Source organism: Canis lupus, chromosome 2 (assembly GCF_048164855.1).
Source record: "Canis lupus baileyi chromosome 2, mCanLup2.hap1, whole genome shotgun sequence".
Taxonomy (NCBI): domain Eukaryota; kingdom Metazoa; phylum Chordata; class Mammalia; order Carnivora; family Canidae; genus Canis; species Canis lupus.
Genome location: NC_132839.1, coordinates 74,247,372 through 74,267,960, shown reverse-complemented (window position 1 = coordinate 74,267,960; position 20,589 = coordinate 74,247,372). Strand labels below are relative to the sequence as shown.

Below are 20,589 nucleotides of genomic sequence, written 5' to 3'. Positions count from 1 at the left end.
CTTAGAATCTGAAATGATATTGTGTAAGTTTGCATGTTATTCTATTGCTAACTATTTGATTTTGGATAAATTTCTTAGACTCAAAGCCTCAGTCTCTCCTCAGTGCCAGTGCCTTTCAAATAAATTGTAAACACCTGGAATTGTTGGGTTTCTTTAGAGGTGGAGCATTTATTAAAAGGTTTAAAAAGAATTTATGTCATTGACAACATTCAGTTTACTGAATGCTTTGTCTTCCACGCCCCTCCCGTCAGCTAGGCAAAATGATGGTAATGTAAGTATGGACTTTTTTTTTAATCTGAGGTTTTCATTTTCTTGGAGTTATACTTGAATTATATGTGTTTTTGTTACTTAAAAACTCAAGTGTGTTTTATATTCTAGGTCCGGTTTATCACTAAAATATGGCATCCTAATATTAATCTGAGGTTTTCATTTTCTTGTAGTTATACTTGAACTATATGTGTTTTATTTCTGTTACTTAAAAACTCAAGTGTGCTTTATATTCTAGGTCCGGTTTATCACTAAAATATGGCATCCTAATATTAGTTCCGTCACAGGGGCTATTTGTTTGGATATCCTGAAAGATCAATGGTAAGAGATTTTGAATTCACCTTCTTCCCTCTCAATCAATTCCAAGGCTATATTTAGAATGTTACGCATGTAATTGCCTCAGAACATAAGCATATATTATACTTTCTCTTATTTGGGCTGTGATTTTAAAACTTTATGACATCTCTTAAGTGCATATTCAAAAATGTGTTGGGATGTGTGGGTGCCGCAGTTGGTTAAGCGTCTGACTCTTGGTTTCAACTCAGGTCACAATCTCAGAGTCATAGCCCCAGCCCCACTTTGAGTCCCAAGATAAGCTCAGAGTCTGCTTGAGATTCTCTCTACCTCTTCCTTTACCCCTGCCATCACCTCTGCATGCGCACTTGGACTCACGATCTCTCTCAATAAATAATCTTTTTTTTTTTTTGAAGTGTGTTAGAATTGAGATCACAGTGATTTACATAGTGACTTATTAGGTAATGTCAGATGCTAGCTTTATATTTTGAAAAGTCTTGATTTCATTTGTGGTAAATTTGGTTCTTTGCGATCTCTGGAAGATACTTGTGAAAGATTAAAAAAATTAAGTATTGAAGTAATCAGCTCTGATTTGGATGGAATATAGGCAACAAAAATCTTAAAAGTTATGTTAAGTGAGCTTAGTCAAGGTTCTCAAATTCAAAGAAACGAGTACCTATCTTTGTAAGTGATATCTTTATTTGCATAGCACTTTATAGTGCTTTCAACATGTTTTGTCTGATTTGCTGTTAGTAGCAGAGTGTTTAGGAGTTCCTACCCTGGAGCCATTAAGTTCAAATCCTCACTCTGCTATTAATTCAGCTGTGGTCTTGAGCAAATTACCTAGACTTTGTGCCTTAGTGTCCTCATCTCACAAGATGGGGTTAAAACCTACTTCATAGGATATTAAAAGGATTAAGTGAATTGTTTTATGTAATTTTCTTAGAGTAGAGCCTGGCATATTCTAACAGTATGACTATAAAAAACTAAGACAAGAAGTATATAACAGGACATCAGAATGGGCAAAAACACTAATAAGCTATGTGTTTGATTTGTTAAGAAAGGGAAAGAATGGAACCTGAACAAAGTGAAACAGGAATGACATATAATGTTTGTGTGATTTGGTTTATTTAGTCTGGATAAACAGACAAGAACTCTTGATATGGTTTTGCTTTTCCATTCTAATAGAACATCTGAGTAAAGCCTCCTCCCTCGGATCATCTCTTGGGGTCTGATTTCGTGATCTGTAGTCCATACCCTTAAACATTGAATAGTGTGGAATAGACCTTGTTTTATTCTGTCACTCTTTTATTTATTTTATTTATTTTTTATTTTTTTATTTTATTCATTTATTTATTTTTATTTATGATAGTCAGAGAGAGAGAGAGAGAGAGAGAGAGAGAGAGAGAAGCAGAGACACAGGCAGAGAGAAGCAGGCTCCATGCACTGGGAGCCCGATGTGGGATTCGATTCCGGGTCTCCAGGATCGCGCCCTGGTCCAAAGGCAGGCGCCAAACTGCTGCGCCACCCAGGGATCCCTCTTTTATTTATTTTAAAATCTGTACAGTAGCTATACTGAATAATTTTAAGATTTTTATTTAAATTCAGTTCATTAACATATAATGTATTACTGGTTTCAGAGGTATAGAGGTCAGTGATTCATCAGCCTTATATAATGCCCAATGTTCATTACATCACATGCCCTCCTTAGTGTCCATCATCCAGTTACCCCATCCCTCCATCTTCCTCCTCTCCATCGACTGTCAGTTTGTTTCCTTTGATTGAGAGTCTCTTATGATTTGTCTCCCTCTCTGATTTCATCTTTTATTTTTTCCTTTCTTCCGCTATGATCCTGTTTTGTTTCTTGAATTCCACATCTGAGTGAGATCATGTAATTGTCTTTCTCTGACTTATTTTGCTTTGCATAATATACTCCAGTTCCATCCATGTCATGGTAAATGAAAGATTTCATTTTTTTAAATTGATGGCTGAATAGTAGTATACACAAACACACACACCACATCTTCTTTATCTACTCTTCTGTTGATGGACATGATGGCTGTTGTGGAAATTGCTGCTATGTGCACATGCCCCTTCAGCTCACTACATTTGTATCTTTTGGTAAATATCCAGTAGTGCAATTGCTCGGTCGTAGGGTAGCTCTATTTTCCATTTTTTGAGGAACCTCCATACTTTTTTCCAGAGTGGGTATACCAGTTTGCATTCCCACCAACAGTGTAAGAAGGTTCCCCTTTCTTCATATCCTCACCAACATCTGTCTTTTATTTACTTATTAATTTTAGCCATTCTGGTCAGCGTGAGGTGGTATCTCATTGTGGTTTTGATTTGTATTTCCCTGATGCCGAGTGATGTTGAGTATTTTTTCATCTGTTGGCCATTTGTATGTTTTTTTAGGAGAAATGTCTTTTCATGTTTTCTGCCCATTTCTTGATTAGATTCTGTCATTCTTTTATTTTGTGACTTTTCACATTTTGTAGGCCTCAGTGTTTTTATCCATAAAGTTATCTCAGAGTCCTCTTAGAGTAGATTGGTCATTCAATGATACTAATGAATTTTTGCAGACATTGTACTTCTTTCTTTCACCTGGTTTCTGGGACATTAGTTCTTCTATTCTCCCCCTTTCTGTGCCTATTCCCTGGACTCCTTAACTATTTCCTCCCTCGTTTCTAGGAGCTTTGCAAATGAGAATACCTTGGTCCTCTCTTTACTTCTGCTGCTTTTCATCTGTACTCACTTCCTTGGTATACTCATCTGATTTTAAATACCAGCAACTCATAAATTTATCTTTCTTGAACTCCAGACTCATATTCTCATGTCTGCTTAACATCTCTACTTCAATATGTGTGTAGTAGACATCTCAAACATGTTGAAAACTGAATTGATGTTCCCCCAACCCAAAACCTGTATCACTTCATCTAAGTTATTGGCAGCTACATTCTTGCATTTGTTCTGGTCAAAACCTCATCATGATCCTTGGTTCTTATTTCTCTGGTACCCTGTACTCTGTTTATAAATCTGTTGGTAAAACCTCCAAAATTTTATTAGCAGTTTCACTATTACTACCTGGCCCGAGTCACATTACCTCTTTCCTGAATGATTACTGTAGCCTGCCTCTCTGCTTCTGATTTTACCCTACTCAGCAGTTCTCGGCAGCCAGAATGATACTTATCTCTCTGCTCCTCCTGACATCCCCTTTTAAAAACAAATAAAGCTCCAGACTAAAATTTTCCACTGACTTCCCTTTTTGTTCAGAATTAAGCCAGCAATAACCGCACTTCTGATTATCTCCCTATAGACAGTTGAAAGATTATGGTATATTATGTAGAAAGAGAACTTGGCACTTTTGTACAGAAACACTTTTTGTCAACTGTCCCATTTCCTTAGGCTGGTGTGAAATAGCTGAATTTAGTCTCATTTCATATTTATATAATTGTAATATTTAAAAATGTCAAAGACACATTGGATAAAAATAGGTGACATTAGGTATACATGGATATCTAATACCCTAAGCTGCCTCCCACCAGATTTATTGAGGTATAATTGGCAGTGGTTATTCATGTTTATTTAGCTTCAGAGCTGGAATTTGGTAAAGAAAACTACAGGATAATAATATTCAGAAAAATAAGGGATGCCTGGATGGCTCAGTCGTTGAGCGTCTGCCTTTGGCTCAGGGCATGATCGTGGGATCCTGGAATCAGGTCCCACATCGGGTTCCCCACGGGGAATCTACTTCTCTCTGTATCTCTCCTGAATAAATAAATAGAATATTTTTAAAAAAGAAAATAAATTGAATAAACATTGAGTAATTTCTAGGTGTACTAGAAAAAATTTGTCTTGGTCTTTTGTTAATACATGTAGATGGTGAGTTACCTTTAATGTTTAACAACTCTATGTTAGTATGGTTTATTTTTTTAACTCCACAATGTGTCCTATGTAGAAACTATTTTCTGATGTTTTTCCACTGACAACCTATTATGACTATAGGTGTCTATTTACCTGGGGAAATAGAAGAAAACGACTACACATAAAAATTGTACTTAAATGTGGGCAGCCCGGGTGGCTCAGTGGTTTAGCGCCACCTGCAGCCCAGGGCGTGATCCTGAAGACCTGGGATTGAGTCCCACGTCGGGCTCTCTACATGGAGCTTACTTCTGCCTCTGCCTATATCTGCCTCTCTTCTCTGTGTCTCTCATGAATAAATAAAATCTTTTAAAAAAATTGTACTTAAGTGATATTGTCCTTCTAAAAGACATGAACAGGCATTAAGAGAATACCTAGATGGTTGATAAGCAGTGCTTAGCATTATTAGTCATCAGGGAGATGCAAATTAAAATTACAATTAGATACTACTACACACTTATAAATAGTTCTTGTGCTCTGATGGTAGGAATGTGGTTCAACCACTCAACCTGCAGTATCCACCAAAGCTAAATATGTACCTTTGATATGGCCTAGCAATTCCACTCCTAGGTCTCTATGCAAGAGAGATGAATGCATTTGTCCACTAAAAGACTTGTACAAGAGTATTTATAGCACGTTTAATCAATAACCCAAATGTCTATCAATAAGAAAATGGATACTAATGGAATAATTATACAATGAAATGCTACACAGCAGTTAAAAAAAAAAAAGCACATTAACATGAACAACATGGATAATTCTCACAGACATGCTGAGTGACCAAAGCCAGACACAAAGAAGCATATATTGTATGATTCTGTTACCAAATTCAAAATAAGCCAAAACTAATTTATGATGATTGAAAGCCCTACTGAGTCTGTGTGCATAAATATTTAATTAGTCCTCTTAACTGTTTATTGAGATCTGAGCAAAATTAATTTACTGAAGATAGGTTTGCAAGGTACATCATCCACTGACTATTAAAATTAGCTGACACATTTTGAAATTTTACATTCTTATTTGCCTGTTAGGATTTGTTTTTTCCACACAATCCTAAAAATCTCAGTGTATTATGAATTTAGTCAGTACTACGTAAAAAGAACAGTAAATGTAGTGAAAGATTGTATTTTCACTTGTATACTTTTTCACATTACTAAATTTAGATTTAAAAATTAATGTAGAGCAGTCAAAAAATACGCACATTTCTTTACACTATCAAAGATGCTATATTACAGTATTTAAAGCCAGAAGACTAGGTTTTGGTTTGATAATAATTTTATTACAACTGGTTATTAATTTTTTGTCCAGCTTTTTAAAACTTTGCATTTAGGGTATTTTTCCCTCTAGCATCTAGTATTTATTTATTTATTTATTTATTTATTCATTTTACCTGCACCCACTCTTAAAGTGTGTGTGTGTGTGTGTGTGTTTTAAGGGAGGGGTGCAGAAGGAGAGGGAGAGGGGAGAGAATTCTATGCAGACTCCACACCCAGTGCAGAGCCCAACATGGGGCTTGATCTCACAATCCTGAGATCATGACTTGAGCCAAAATCAAGAGTCCTACACTTAACCAGCTGAGTCCATTTTTTGTTTTTATTGAAGTGTAGTTGACATACAATATTAGTTTCAGGTTTCATTTAGGTATCTTTTAGCCAACTAATGTTTTTTTAAGATTTTATTTATTTATTCATGAGGGACACAGAGAGAAGCAGAGACACAGAGGGGAAAAGCAGGCGCCACGCTGAGCCACCCAGGGATCCCACCAACTAATTCTTAATAGCTGATAAATACCTCCCCTAATATTTCATTATGAAAAATTTTAAGCATACAAAAAAAACATAACTTTTTCTCATTGAGATTGTTATGAATCAAATCTAAGATTTTTTTTTTTCTTCCATATTGAGAGCAAAGTGTCCCTTTCAGCATTCATCTTTAGGTCCTTAGTTTCTGATTTTTTGAAGTTGTAAGTCCAGGAATTTATAATAGTTTGTGTATTCTAAATTAAGACACTATAAATAAAAGAAGTAGAAAGTATTTATAATAAGAATTTACAAATCTGTAAGGGAAGAGTTTCTCACTTTAAAAAATGTTTTTTATACTGTAAAATACATATGACACAATTTATCATCTTAGTTTTTTTAATTGACATATATAACATGAAATCTTAACTGTTTCAAGTAAGTGGTAAGTGTACAGATGAGTATTATTAAGTATATTCATAGTGTGCTACTAGTCTCTAGGACTTAATTTTTTTAAAGCAGTACTAGGTTCACAGCAAAATTGAGAAGAAGGTATAGAAATTTCCCATATACATATGCATAGCCTCCTCCATTATCAACATCTTCTATCAGAATGGTAAATTTGTTGCAGCTGATGAATCTGCATTGACATCTCTCAGTCACCCAAAGTCCTTTTGTCTATATTATGATTCACTCTTGGTATTGTCTATTCTGTGCATTTGAACAAGTGTATGATGACATGTATCCATCATTGTGTACAGAGTATTTTCAGCACTCTAAAAATGTGCTCTGTGCTCTCTTCATCCTTCTACCCTACTCCCTTCCACCTTTTCATCTTTTGAACCTGAATCTATACCTTTTAAATAATAACTTCCCATTTCTCTCACCCTCCAACCTATGACAACCACCATTCTACTTTCTGTCTCTCTAAATTTGACTTTTCTCAGTACTTCATGAATCATAGTATTCCTGGCTTCACTTAACATAATGTCATCAGGTTTCATTCACATTGCAGCATGTGTCTGATTTGTCTTCCTTTTTTTTTAAGGCTGAATAATATTCCATTGTGTGTATGTATATACCACATTTTGTTCATGGGTTGATGGAAATTAGTTACTTCTACCTTCTGGCTATTGTGAATAATGCTTGTTATGAACATGAGTGTACAAATATCTGAGTCCCTGCTTTCAGTTATTTTGGATATGTACCTAGAAGTGGAATTGTTAGATCATGTAGTAATTCTGTGTTTAATTTTTTTGGAGAATTGCTATACTGTTTTCTGTAATTGTTCCATGCATAAGGATTCCAATGACTCCACATCTTCACCATCAGCTGTTGTTTTTGTTTTGTTAACATCCTAACAGATGTGAGGTAGTATTTCATTATTTGATTTGTTTCCCTAAGGGTTAGTGATACTAAGCATCTTTTCATGCACTTATCAGGTAATTTGTATATCTTCTCTGGAGAAATGTTTGTTCAGGTCCTTTCTTATTTTTTAATTGGGTTTTGTTGTTGAGTGATAGGAGTTATATATTTCAGAGATTAACCCTTTATCAGATACATGATTGGCATATATATTCTCACATTCTCTGGCGTGCTTTTCATTTTATCCTTTGCATAGGAGGTTTTTCTGTCTACATAGTTAATTTTGCTATTAGAGGGATCCCTGGGTGGCGCAGCGGTTTGGCGCCTGCCTTTGGCCCAGGGCGCGATCCTGGAGACCCGGGATCGAGTCCCACATCGGGCTCCCGGTGCATGGGGCCTGCTTCTCCCTCTGCCTGTGTCTCTGCCTCTCTCTCTCTCTGTGTGACTATCATAAATAAATAAAGATTTAAAAAAAAAAAATTTTGCTATTAGACCAATTTCCCTGTTTTTTCTTTTGTTGCCTGTGCTTTTGATGTTCTATCCAAGAACTCATTGTCAACTCCAGTGTCATGAAGCCTTCCCCTGTGTTTTCTTTTAAGAGTTGGATAATTTGGGACAGCCCAGGTAGCTTAGCGGTTTAGCGCCGTCTTTATAGCCCAGGGCATGATCCTGAAGACCCGGGATCAAGTTTCATGTTGGGCTCCCTGCGTGGAGCTGCTTCTCCCTCTGCCTGTGTCTGCTTCTCTCTCTTTCTCTCTTTCTCTCTCTTCTCTTTCTCTCTCTTCTCTCTCATGAATAAATAAATAAAATCTTTAAAAAAAAGAGAGAGTTGTATAATTTTAGCTTTTGCACTTGGGTCTTTGATCCATTTTCACTTAATTTTTATGTATGTGTAAAACAAGGATCCAAATTCATGCTTTTGAGGGCTCAAGTTTTAAAAATATTTTGGCTTATTGAGATATAATATATAAAGCTATGTAGTGTTATTAGGTTTTGCTCAGATTTGTGAGATTTAAATAGCTTTTATTTTATGTTTTCTTATTTTTATTGCAACTTAAAATTATTGTGAGTTTATTTTTTTTTTTAAGATTTTATTTACTCATCTCACTGAGTATGCATGAGTGAGGGGAGGGACAGAGGGAGAAGCAGACCTCCCACTGATCAGGGAGCCAGATGTGGGGCTCCATTCCAGATCCCAGGATCATGACTTGAGCCAAAAGCAGATTCTTAACAGAAGGAGCCACCCAGGTGCCCCAAATTATTGTTGGTTTAATAATTGTTTTAGTATGAAATACTTCCTTGAAGGGTGCCTGGGTGTCTTGGTTTAAGTGTCTGCCTGCTTCTCCCTCTCCCTCTACCTGCCACTCCCCCTGCTTTTGTGTGTGCCTGTGCGCACTCTGTCAAATAAAATCTTAAAAAAAAAAAAAAAAAAACCTTCCTTGAATGAAGATTTTTCTTTAGTATTCAGATAAATTTCCTTGAAAGAAATAATTGTATTAATTAAAATTATATAACTTAAGATTTTATTTATTTGAGAGAGTGAGGGTGCGCGTGAGCAGGGGAGAGGGGTAGAGGGAGAGAAGCAGATTCCCCATTGACCAGGGAGCCCCAGGGTTCTGAGATTGAGCCCTGCATTGGGCTCTGTACTCAGGGGAGTCTGCTTCTTCTTCCTCTGCCCCCCTCATTTTTCCCCCTGACTCGTGCTCTTTCTCTTTTAAATAAATATATAAATCTTTAAAAAAAATTCTGTTCTCTTTAATGCTAGTTTAGCATTTCAGCTAATTTTTGTGTTCTAACCAATTTTTCCTATTCTTGTAAGCCTTTCTAAAAGGGTAGATTGATCAATAAAAAATTTTACTCTGATTGCATTTTAGATGGTTCATTTGTAAGTAATTTTTAATTAATATATAAGATACAGATCTACAGTCGTGTACTGATTTTATTGTATTGTTTTAAAACAGTCTTTCTTTCTTTCTTTCTTTCTTTCTTTCTTTCTTTCTTTCTTTCTTTCTTTCTCTCTCTCTCTCTCTCTCTCTCTCTCTCTCTCTCCTTCCTTCCTTCCTTCCTTCCTTCCTTCCTTCCTTCCTTCCTTCCTTCCTTCCTTCCTTCCTTCCTTCCTTCCTTTTTATTTATTTTAGAGAGGGAGGGAAAGAGTCTTAAGCAGACTTTGCATTGAGAGAGCCTGACATGGATCTGTCTCACAACCCTGAGATCACTACCTGAGCTAAAACCAAGAGTTGGACACTTAACTGACTGGGCCGCCCACATGCCCCTAGAACAGCCTTTCTTAATTAGCTCAAACTGTAATCCGTTAAAGCAGTATTTCTCAGATATTAGGTTGCATAAGAATCACTTGGAGTGCTTGTTATAAATCACCCTAGAGTTTCTGGTTCAGTAGGTCTGGGATGAGACTGAAGATTTTCATTTCTTAAAGTTCCCCAGGTGATGTTGACACTACTGGTAGGTGAAACTACACTTTATGAGATACAGTGCCTTAAGGCGTCCATTGTTGGTAAAAAAATTAACTTTTATTGTAATCATCTAGGATGGTGACGTCCTGGAAAATTGAGAAAAAAGTGACTCAGTAATTTTCTCTGATCCATGGTTATAATGAAGAATCCATTTGAAAAAGATTTAGAATGATCTAATTTGTATGGTTAAAATGGGTATATTGGGGGGTGCCTGGCTAGCTCAGTCAGTAGAGCATGTGACTCTTGATCTCTGGATTTTGAGTTTAAGCCCCACGTTGGGTGTAGAAATTACTTTAAAATCTTTTAATAATAATAACTTTTTTTTTAAAGATTTCATTCATTTATTCATAGAGACACAGAGAGAGAGAGAGGCAGAGACACAGGCAGAGGGAGAAGCAGGCTCCATGCAGCGAGCCCGATGTGGGACTCGATCCCGGGTCTCCAGGATCACACCCCGGGCTGCAGGCGGCGCTAAACCGCTGCGCCACCGGGGCTGCCCTAAAATCTTTCAAAAATAAAATGGGTTTATTATTTAGTACTCTTCAGCATTTTATGTATTTCATTGTTGTGTTTGTATTTATAATATTTCTGTATTGATCAAAGAGTTCCCTAACAGAAATGCTAAGAATCCTTGCTGGTTGTAGATACCATTTTTTAGATAAATATTTGCTTTATATAGGTGCATAAATTAACTGATATATTTAAAGCAAATAACTTGCTCTAGTTCAGTATGTTATGAAATGATTTCAGGCTTTCTTGAAAATAAGGAATATTTGCTTGATGGTATCTTATGTGTTTTTGGAGTGGCATTGAAAGAAAGTTACATGTACGTACTAGTTTACCACTTTATGTCTAGAGAAATGGATAGAAAGTCAAGTCAGTGAGTAAAGCTGACCAAAAGGATATTGGCAACAATAAGAAAAGTAAATCCAGTTCAGGATGGTTTGAATTGCTCTTAGAAATAGAAAGACTGGGGATCCCTGGGTGGCGCAGCGGTTTAGCGCCTGCCTTTGGCCCAGGGCATGATCCTGGAGACCCGGGATCGAGTCCCACGTCGGGCTCCCGGTGCATGGAGCCTGCTTCTCCCTCTGCCTGAGTCTCTGCCCCTCTCTCTCTCTCTCTCTCTCTCTCTCTCTCTGTGACTATCATAAATAAATAAAAATTAAAAAAAGAAAAAAAAAAGAAATAGAAAGACTCATTCGTTCATTATAAAGTCAAGGAGAAAAAAATATGATAGGCAGATATATAAATTTCTATAACTTAGTTATATGATTAAGATAAAAATCTAGATTATTTTTAGCTCCAGTAGTTTTTATATTCAGAAAATCACTTAACTTTTGTCACGCTGCATGTTCTTAACTGAGATGTTTTCTTGTTTTGTTTTTTTAGGGCTGCAGCAATGACTCTCCGCACGGTATTATTGTCATTGCAAGCCCTTTTGGCAGCTGCAGAACCGGATGATCCACAAGATGCAGTAGTAGCAAATCAGGTAAGACTTGCTTGTACTTACCTATGAATTTCTACTACTGTAGTGATTTGCAGTGTTAACACATGAGCATAGTTCTATTTAGAAAGACTAAATTTGGAAATGGTTTTCTTTCTCATGGTAAGATTATTTTGTCAGATGTAATAGCGAAAACCTACTGATTTTTAATACACTACTTTGAGTATATGATGCTTTTTAAAAAACTTAATGGAAATTTTCAAACACAATGTCAAAATATTTATATAGTGAATACGCATATTCCTACCTGCATCTGGATTCTGTGATTAGCATTTTACTATACGTGCTTTATCATGTGCGTATCTATCCATCCCTCCATTTAGTGATAATCCTTCCCTGGTAATTTTAACCAGCTCTTGCTGTGACTGAAGTGGCATAGTGTAAAAGTTACCAAGGATCTTAAAATTGCCAGATGGAATAAATATTTTTTAGTTTTGATCTTTCAGTTGATGTGATCTCCAAGGCAGAGGTCCGCAAATTACACCTAGAGTTATTGTTTTTGTAAATAATGTTTTATTGGAATACAGCCACATCCATTTGTTTACTTATCTGGTCCTGTGAGAAACCCTGTTCTACGCCATTAGGATTTACTGAGCTTTTTTTTTTGTCCCCCACTTGGAATTTTTTTCTTCTCTTAACTTCTAACATACTACTCTCTTCTCATCTTGGTAGTTGTAGTTATTCCTTCTTAGTTCCTACAATTATTTCTTTTCTTCCTTCTAAAAAGAGTTCCTTGGTTTAGACATCATTCCTTTTACTTTTACTGTTGTATATGGTCACATGGATGATCATATCTACACTGATACTATCACCTGTAAGTTGAGAAAATGTTTAGGCATTACCTCTCCTTGAGTGCAAGAGCCTGTTCAGAACTGGATAGTTATATATGTTTCATGGATACCTCAGCATAGCATTCCCAAAACTGAATGTAGAATCTTAAATCCTCAGGGCAGCGCGGGTGGCTCAGTGGTTTAGTGCCGACTTCAGCCCAGAGCGTGGTCCTGGAGACCTGGGATCGAGTCCCACATCAGCTCCCTGTATGGAGCCTACTTCTCCCTCTGCTTATGTCTGTGCCTCTCTCTCTCTCCGTGTCTCTCATGAATAAATAATCTTAAAAAAAAAATCTTAAATCCTGCAAACGTGACCATCCTTCTATGATACCATCGCCTATTTAGTTAAGTATCCAAGCCACAGACTTGAAATTCTCTGTGCCTTCTTTTCTCTTGGTGATTCCATTCCCAATATCTCTCATACTTCTCTGATCGGCCTTAGTTCACATTTTAAAAAATGTCTTAGTTCAACTGCTCTGATAGCTGTCCCTTCCTTCATCTACTTGATAGCAGTGAGCTTTTTAAAGTAGAAATCTTACTTTACTACTAAAAACTTATTAGAAGCTCGGATATCACCTACTTGGTAAATCCAGATTCTTTGGTTTGCAGAGTTTTTCCATGATTTAACTGTCCACAAAACCAGCTTCATCTCCTAAATTCTTATTATTCCTCGGACTCCCGTTTTTTATGGACTCCTGCTTTTTTTAAGATGTCATTCATTTCTACCCGTCAGTTCACCTGGTCTGCTATGTTTCCTCTGCCTGGTTCCTATTAATAAACCTGTTCCTTTCCCTTGAAAAGCTGTTTGCTCTGGGGTACCTGGGTGGCTCAGAGTTGAGCATCTGCCTTTGGCTCAGGTCGTGATCCTGGGCCCTGGGATCGAGTCCTGTATCAGGCTAGCCTCTCTCTCTTCCTCTCTCTCTCTCTCTCTCCCCCTCCCTCTCTCTCTCTCTCTCTCTCTCGAATGAATAATTAAGATCTGAAAAAAAAAATCTGTTCACTCCTTATTTTCTGTATATCCTTATTAATATAATGTTTGTTTCAGAGTGCTTAGAATTAGGGTTTTACATGCTATATATATGTGCTGTTCGTTCGCTTTTGGTAGTCGGCATGGCTTGAAGTCTCAACTTTGATTTCCTGTGGAGTTATGAGCCTCAAGGGCTGAGGCTGGACATGGAACTTTCTCCAGCTCCTAGAACAGTTCAATAATTTGACATATTTCCTTGTTTAGAATTCGCAAGAATTCTTAATACAAGTAGAAACTAGATGTATTATTTTAATATATAATAGAAGCATATCAGTCTTAGAATACTCAATACATATAATTTTACTTATTTTTCAAAAGATTTTACTTATTTTATTCATGAGAGAGACAGAGAGAGGCAGAGACATAGGCAGAGGGAGAAGCAGGCTCCCTGCAAGGGATGCCAGCACTCCAGAATCAGGCCCTGAGCCGAAGGCAGATGCTCAACCACTGAGCCACCCAGGCATCCCCATGTAAAGTACTTTTAAAAGGAATACTAAAGTGAATTGAACAGTTACTTTAAATGTATATACTTCCATTATTAAGTAATGTTGGTTCCAAAGTATTTAAGAATAAATTTATCTGGGCAGCCTGGGTGGCTCAGCGGTTTGGTGCCACCTTCAGCCCAGGGTGTGATCCTGGAGACCCAGGATCAAGTCCCACGTCAAGCTCCCTGCATGGAGCCTGCTTCTCCCTCTGCCTATGTCTCTGCCTCTCTCTCTCTTTCTCTGTATCTCTCATGAATAAATAAGTAAAATCTTTTAAAAAAACTAAAAGTACTGTATGGTGGGTTCATAAACATCTCAAAACATGGTATAAATTAAAATACTGCATATTAGGGCATCTGGTTGACTGACTCAGTCTGTGGAGCATGCAACTCTTGATCTCAGGATTGTAAGTTTGAGCTCCATGATGGGTGCAGAGATTACTTAAAAATCTTGTTTTTTCCTTTAAGTTGGCTCCATGCCCAACATTGAGCCAGAACTCAAAACCCCAAGTAAAAGAGTTGCATGCTTTACCTCTGAGCCAGCCAGGTGCCCCCAGAATAAAATCTTTCTTAAAAAGCCTTTGCACATGGTATTTTCTTGAATCACTGTATATTAATACAGTTTCAGCAAAATAGCAAAGTCCACTTGTATTCTATTCTGAGCTGTGGTTAATATGAAAGTTGGTTTGCCTGGGTGGCTCAGTGGTTGAGAGTCTGCCTTCAGCTTTGGGGCATAATCCTGGGGTCCGGGATTGAGTTCTGCATCGGGCTCCTGCATGGAGCCTGCTTCTCCCTCTGCCTGTGTCTCTGCCTCTCTCTCTTTCTCTCTTGTCTCTCTCATGAATAAATAAATTTAAAAATATATATATGAAAGTTGGTCACATTTGTTACTGTCCCTACAATTTTAGAAGCAGATAATTCTCTTTGGTTGTATAATGTTTCACACTTTGCAGTGTTTAGAAAAATATGTGTACATCACTTCACTGGTATTAGTTTTCTGTTACTTACATCTATTGAAATTGGAGATTAAAACTGGTAAGTATAATTGCTCTTTTTCTTTTCTTTTTTGGTCAACATTTGTGAATCAGAGCTTCAGGTCAGACTTTTTTTCTTGAGTGACCTTGTTTGCAACAGAAAGTTGAATCAATCACATTTTATTTATTTATTTGTTTATTATTTTATTATTTTATTTATTTATTCATGAGAGACAGAAAGAGAGAGAGAGAAAGAGAGGCAGAGACGCAGGCAGAGGAGAAGCAGGCTCCATGCAGGAAGCCCAATGTGGGACTCTATCCCAGATCACGCCCTGGGCTGAAGGCGATGCTAAACCCCTGAGCCACCAGGGCTACCTAGAATCAATCACATTTTAAATGTAAATTATTTTTACTTAGAAAAAGCCAGTTCTTAGGTTATTAAGTATTGAATATTGTGACTGCATTGTCATATTGTTCAATTTTTTTCTTCATTATAGTACAAACAAAATCCCGAAATGTTCAAACAGACAGCTCGACTTTGGGCACATGTGTATGCTGGTGCACCAGTTTCTAGTCCAGAATACACCAAAAAAATAGAAAACCTATGTGCTATGGGCTTTGATAGGGTAAGTACCAAAAAGCTTGCTTTTCTGATGTAGTTATTGATTTAAAATTATTGCTGCAAATCCTTGGCTGACAAAAGTCGTTCAGAGATGCTATAAATCAGGTTTTATAAACTTCTGTTATTATAATCAGTGATTTTTTTCCCCTTTGGCTAATTCCAGTCATTGGTTTAGAAGCTTGTTACGCACTACAGATACAAGGTGTGATTTTTCAATATGAAGACAGTGCATGATTCAGTATTTTAAAAATATGTTTTGAGATTTGATTTTTTTTGTCCCCTTTCTTCCCTACAGAATGCGGTAATAGTGGCCTTGTCTTCAAAATCATGGGATGTAGAGACTGCAACAGAATTGCTTCTGAGTAACTGAGGCATAGAGAAAGAGCTGCTGATATAGTCAAGCTTGCCCCTTCTTGAGGAGCATCAACATCTGTTATTTTTAGGATTCTGCATAGATTTCTTTTAAACTGGCATTCTTGCCTAATGATGTTATCTAGGCACCATTGGAGACTGAAAAAAAAAAAATCCCTGCTCTGTAAATAAAGCTAATTAAACGTCTGTGTAAATTTAAAAAGGGGAAATACTTTAATTTTTTTTTTCTTAATAGTGTAAAAATTCTTTGAGCTAAGCTAAAACCATGGAAAAAACATGCTACTTTAGTGTTTAGCAGTGTACCAAGACTAGCAAGAGTTTGCTTCAGGATTTCGTTGAATAATTAAGATAATATTTTGAGTGTGTCAGGGCCATTCAAATTGTTGGTGTTGCATCACAGCTACCTTAACTGTTTTTAACATGGATCCTCTGTGCCTGTGAATTTACTTGCATGCTTGTACTTGACTTCTTAGGATGGGTAGCTGAAAAGACCACCATTTTAAGCATTTGAGAATTCTTAAATATGAGATTTATCCAGAATTGAAGATGGTGACCTATTCAGAGCCTTTTTGTCCTTGTCAACAGACTAGGACACCATATCTATTTTTCCCCTTCTTAGCACACACAGCTAATATTCTAATAGTAAATTTCTCTATATTTGGTGGGGAAATATGCCGAGGGACAGTATCCCTTGCTCCATTTTTAGGTCATCCATTTGGAATGTTTTGTTATAGCTCTTCACTCTTAAAACTTTCCAATGTGAGTAATAATGTAAAAATGGAGCTGCCAATTTTGTTCCTCTTGCAAAAATAGTAAATACTTGTTGCAATATTCCCAAGATTTAATGAAAGAACCTAACTTAGTTTTTCAGTGAATTTGACATCTTTCTATTTTTAAACTGATGAAATTTTCTTTGAGAACTTGAAATGATGCAATCAACTATTGGCAGTTTTTTAGCCTAATTTTGACTTTACAGAGATTACTTTATCAGGTACTTTAAAAGTCACTCTTGATTGCATTTGCCCCTATTGACACATGAAAGCTGTGTGGTGTTCTACTGTACATACTTCAGATACACATAGGAATAGAAGTGTGTTATAAATCTAGCTTTCTTTATGATGTTTCTGATAATATGAGAATTGAAAACTTTACCTTTTCTTGTACATAGTCAGACTTTCTATTCGTATTAAAGTTACATTTCATTCTAAGTTCAAAAGTTTGAAAATTATTAGTTTTGCAAGCTCAAACACTAATGTGACCATTTTATGAAGACTGAAATGGATTTATGCAGGCAGTTCTATACATAGAAACAGTTCTTATTAAATTTTCAGGACCAATGCAGAATAACAAAAATGTAATGGAATGAGAATGAATTAAAGTAAGGCTGTATATTGAAAGTCATATTTATAAAAGGTTTGCTTTCTTCAAGTGTTATTTATCCTAAATTATAATCATTAAGTGTTTGGAAAATAGTTTTGAACCATAAATTCAGCATAATTTCATTTGACTTCTCCATAATCTTAGAAGCAATAAAAGAACCATTATTAAATATATTGTAATATTAAAGATGTGAAGGTTCTTCCAAAAACTTGTAAGGCTTTCCTAATTAATAGTAAACTCTTGTAGTTGATATTATTGCATACTAAACACAAGTTGCTATGTTTTTTTCCCCTATATATTTGCTTAAGCATAAATTTCTTTATACAATCACCTCCTTTAATTGTTATAGTTTAGTTACTTTCTAAAGATGCCAAAGGAAACAAGATTTTTCTTTATTTATTTTAAATAGCTAAAACCTTGTACTTTTCTTTATATTTTGAAGTAAGGTTGGGATTGTGTGAAAATGTGGGCAGCTTTGTTCCACTATTGGTTAGTTTGTTTTGTTTTGTTTTGTTTTAGTGGAGGGTTGGTTTGGTAATATTTGGATTATTTTAAATATCAAACACATCTACCCAGTTAACTATTTGCCTATATTATCAGGGTATATTTAATTGTCCTGTGGTTAGACAAAAGAGAATGAACTCAGAGGTTACTAAGGTCAAGCATTACATACTTAGCTCTTGGAGGCAGCTATACCTTTATACCTTGCCTTTGATTTTTATGCACATTAGCCCATAGGTAATCTCATCCAACTATACTTCAACATCCTCAGTGCCCAGGAAATTGAAAAGAATAATATTTGGTATGAGAGGTTCTCCATGATGCATTTTCATTTCAAAAATTTACTTACCTCCTTTACATTAAATGTGATAATCCCTCTCTCTTTTCTGGTGCATTTCTCACCGTCTTTCAGTTTCTTGTTTTTCACTCTTCTACAGATAAATGTATTTCCCCAAACATAAAAATTAAGGCAATTTTTCCCCCTCTGGTCTTAACGTGTTTGGGAAAAGGACACTAAAAGTGCAGGTCTAGAGAAAAGATACCCTGGTGGAAATTATTTTTTATATTTCTGACTTTTTTGTGATTCATCAGTTGTAAAGGCCTCAAAAATGATGGTTAAATATATATATATTTAATGCATATATATATATATTAAATGATACCTCATTTAGGGCAGGCAGATTTGCTAGAGGTCACTGATATTCCAGTAGGCTTTTATTATAATTGGGTGTTTCCTGGGTATGTCCCCAACTTTTAAAAAGACAAATACTTAATTGTATAGTATTTCAGTACAGATTACTGACTGAATGAATGAATAGCAATTTGTCACCCAAGTAAGTATACAGTAGGTGGTATATAAATATTTGAGGAACTTTGTACTAAATTAAATTCTTTGAGTTGGCTCCCCGAAATATTTGGAATTGTGACTGTGGTTTACTTAAACACATAATACATTCAAGTATATATATGTTTGGATTCTGGGTATTTTTCTTTTGAGGAGAGTAATCTATGAAATGAAAGTAAGACTGACTTTTTTTTTTTTGGAAGTATTTCACGATTGTTGGTGGCGCTTAAAACTATGCAAAAATAATTTTTAAAGTATCTATGAGAAAGAATTGGCAGTTAAAGTGGATATTGCTTATTTATGCACTATAGATTGCAGCATATTGTGTTACTGTTTAGGCTGCTTATTAATAAGTTTATCGCTATGAAAAGCAGATCTTGGCTATAAGTGTATGCCTGATTTGAGCTTTTAAAACTCTACAGTAGGGATATGATAATGTTCCCACAGTACTTATAGCAACACAGGAAAAAATAAAGCATTTTTGTTGTTTTAAAGATTTAAGATGGATTCAGGCAGGGAAGCTTTGGAGTCAGGTATACTTTCTTGTACATAGATGGAAACAATGTTTGGATATGATGATAAAGGAAGCCGTCTGTTTACAGTTAACTTTATTTCATGGACTTTTACAAAATGATGTTGTATTAATCACTTTTTCTAGTTAAAGAAATTTCAATTCCAGGGTACAAACCATTGATTTTAAAAATTCGCATTTCCATTCCTTTAGTACCAGTTTAATATAAATGCTTAACATCAGCTGTTTGCTATCACTGGGGAAGAAGGTAACTTGAAGTATTTACTGATAAATAGCCTTTTCCCAATGTTACTTTTCTGCCTTGTCTAACATATAATGTCACATGTTCTGTTTGCACTGTTGCAATATGGATCAAAAATCTTGTGGCATAGGGATAGGGGAATGTTAGTATCTCCCTTGTCCTGTTTGTTCTGTTACTGCTTTATTGGACTGATCTACCCTCATAAACCTGTGATCTTCACCTAAATGTAAGTTGTGAATGTGTCACCTTTTGCTTGGTTATTTCAACCATGCTGCTATATATATCAGGTGTGGCACAGTTTTATCAGTTTGGTTCTAGGGGGTGAGTGAATACAAATCATTGCACTGTGCTGTTAAATGATCTTTGTGTGCTTGCTGTTACCTACTTTTTACAGGCATCATAATAAAAGCTAGACTATTTCTTTGGGGGGAAAGAGACTTATTTAATGTAATTTAAAGACTTTTCCAATAGAAAATGAAATGCTATTGAAAATAATATCTATTTTTTAGCTTTCAGCAATTGATGGTGCTTTGTTGTGGTGTCTGCTGGAAGTCTACTGCCATTATAGGGATTCTCATTAACCTCACTGAGAAAAGAACCTTGCTTGTTAGCTTCTCTAGATCTCTATTCTAAACAATCTGTTAGTGATGATAAATTCTGTAGGAGGGTCTATTCTGAGCCATTAACTTCCTGTAAGGGGAAAATGGGAGGGTTACCAGAAAGACCATTGAAGCAGGGTGGGCTGTGGGTGGAGGGTTGGGTATTTGTCTTGAGAATTAAAAACTACGAAACACTTTTGTACACAACTGATTTTTTTAAAAATAAACACATTTTTAAAGATGTTGAATTTTTTTTCCCCCCTTACTGGGAATTCTTAAAAATAAATGCATGCATGTTTTCCCCTGAAAATGGTTTATATCTTCTTTCTGGGTACTCCTCTAAGGATAGGCAGTTAAGCTTCCACATTACTTTGAGCAAGAAAAAGAACCATGTAGACAAGGTTCATAGTGATGAGGATATGATGATAAATGGGATAAATTATATTGGATCCTTGAATTTAAAAATGTGTTGAAACTGTTTAATTAAAGTTATTTATTTGAAAATAGAACATTATTTGGCTAGGTTCTAATCCAAAATACAGAGTAATCCAGAGTGAGTTGGTACTGAAAGTAATGTTTATTCTGTTTTCATATATGCACACAAATCATTCTGGAAAGAAGG

The 20,589-nt window shown here is 35.9% G+C and overlaps 1 protein-coding gene across 7 annotated transcripts in view; it reads left to right on the top strand.

Moving 5' to 3' along the window:
* UBE2K (ubiquitin conjugating enzyme E2 K) overlaps positions 1-19,787 on the top strand; it is a 68,132-nt gene extending 48,345 nt beyond the window's left edge. For 4 of the 7 annotated variants that reach the window (XM_072807162.1, XM_072807181.1, XM_072807189.1 and 1 more), the window contains 4 exons: positions 506-588; positions 11,447-11,546; positions 15,374-15,502; positions 15,794-19,787. In XM_072807162.1, the coding sequence (XP_072663263.1) occupies positions 506-588; positions 11,447-11,546; positions 15,374-15,502; positions 15,794-15,868 (387 nt within the window). In that variant the 3' untranslated portion in view covers positions 15,869-19,787. Of the gene's footprint in view, positions 1-378; positions 416-505; positions 589-11,446; positions 11,547-15,373; positions 15,503-15,793 lie in introns of those variants that run through there. The other 3 variants (XM_072807197.1, XR_012021522.1, XR_012021517.1) reach the window with 3 other exon arrangements.
* Positions 19,788-20,589: the final 802 nt, after the last annotated feature.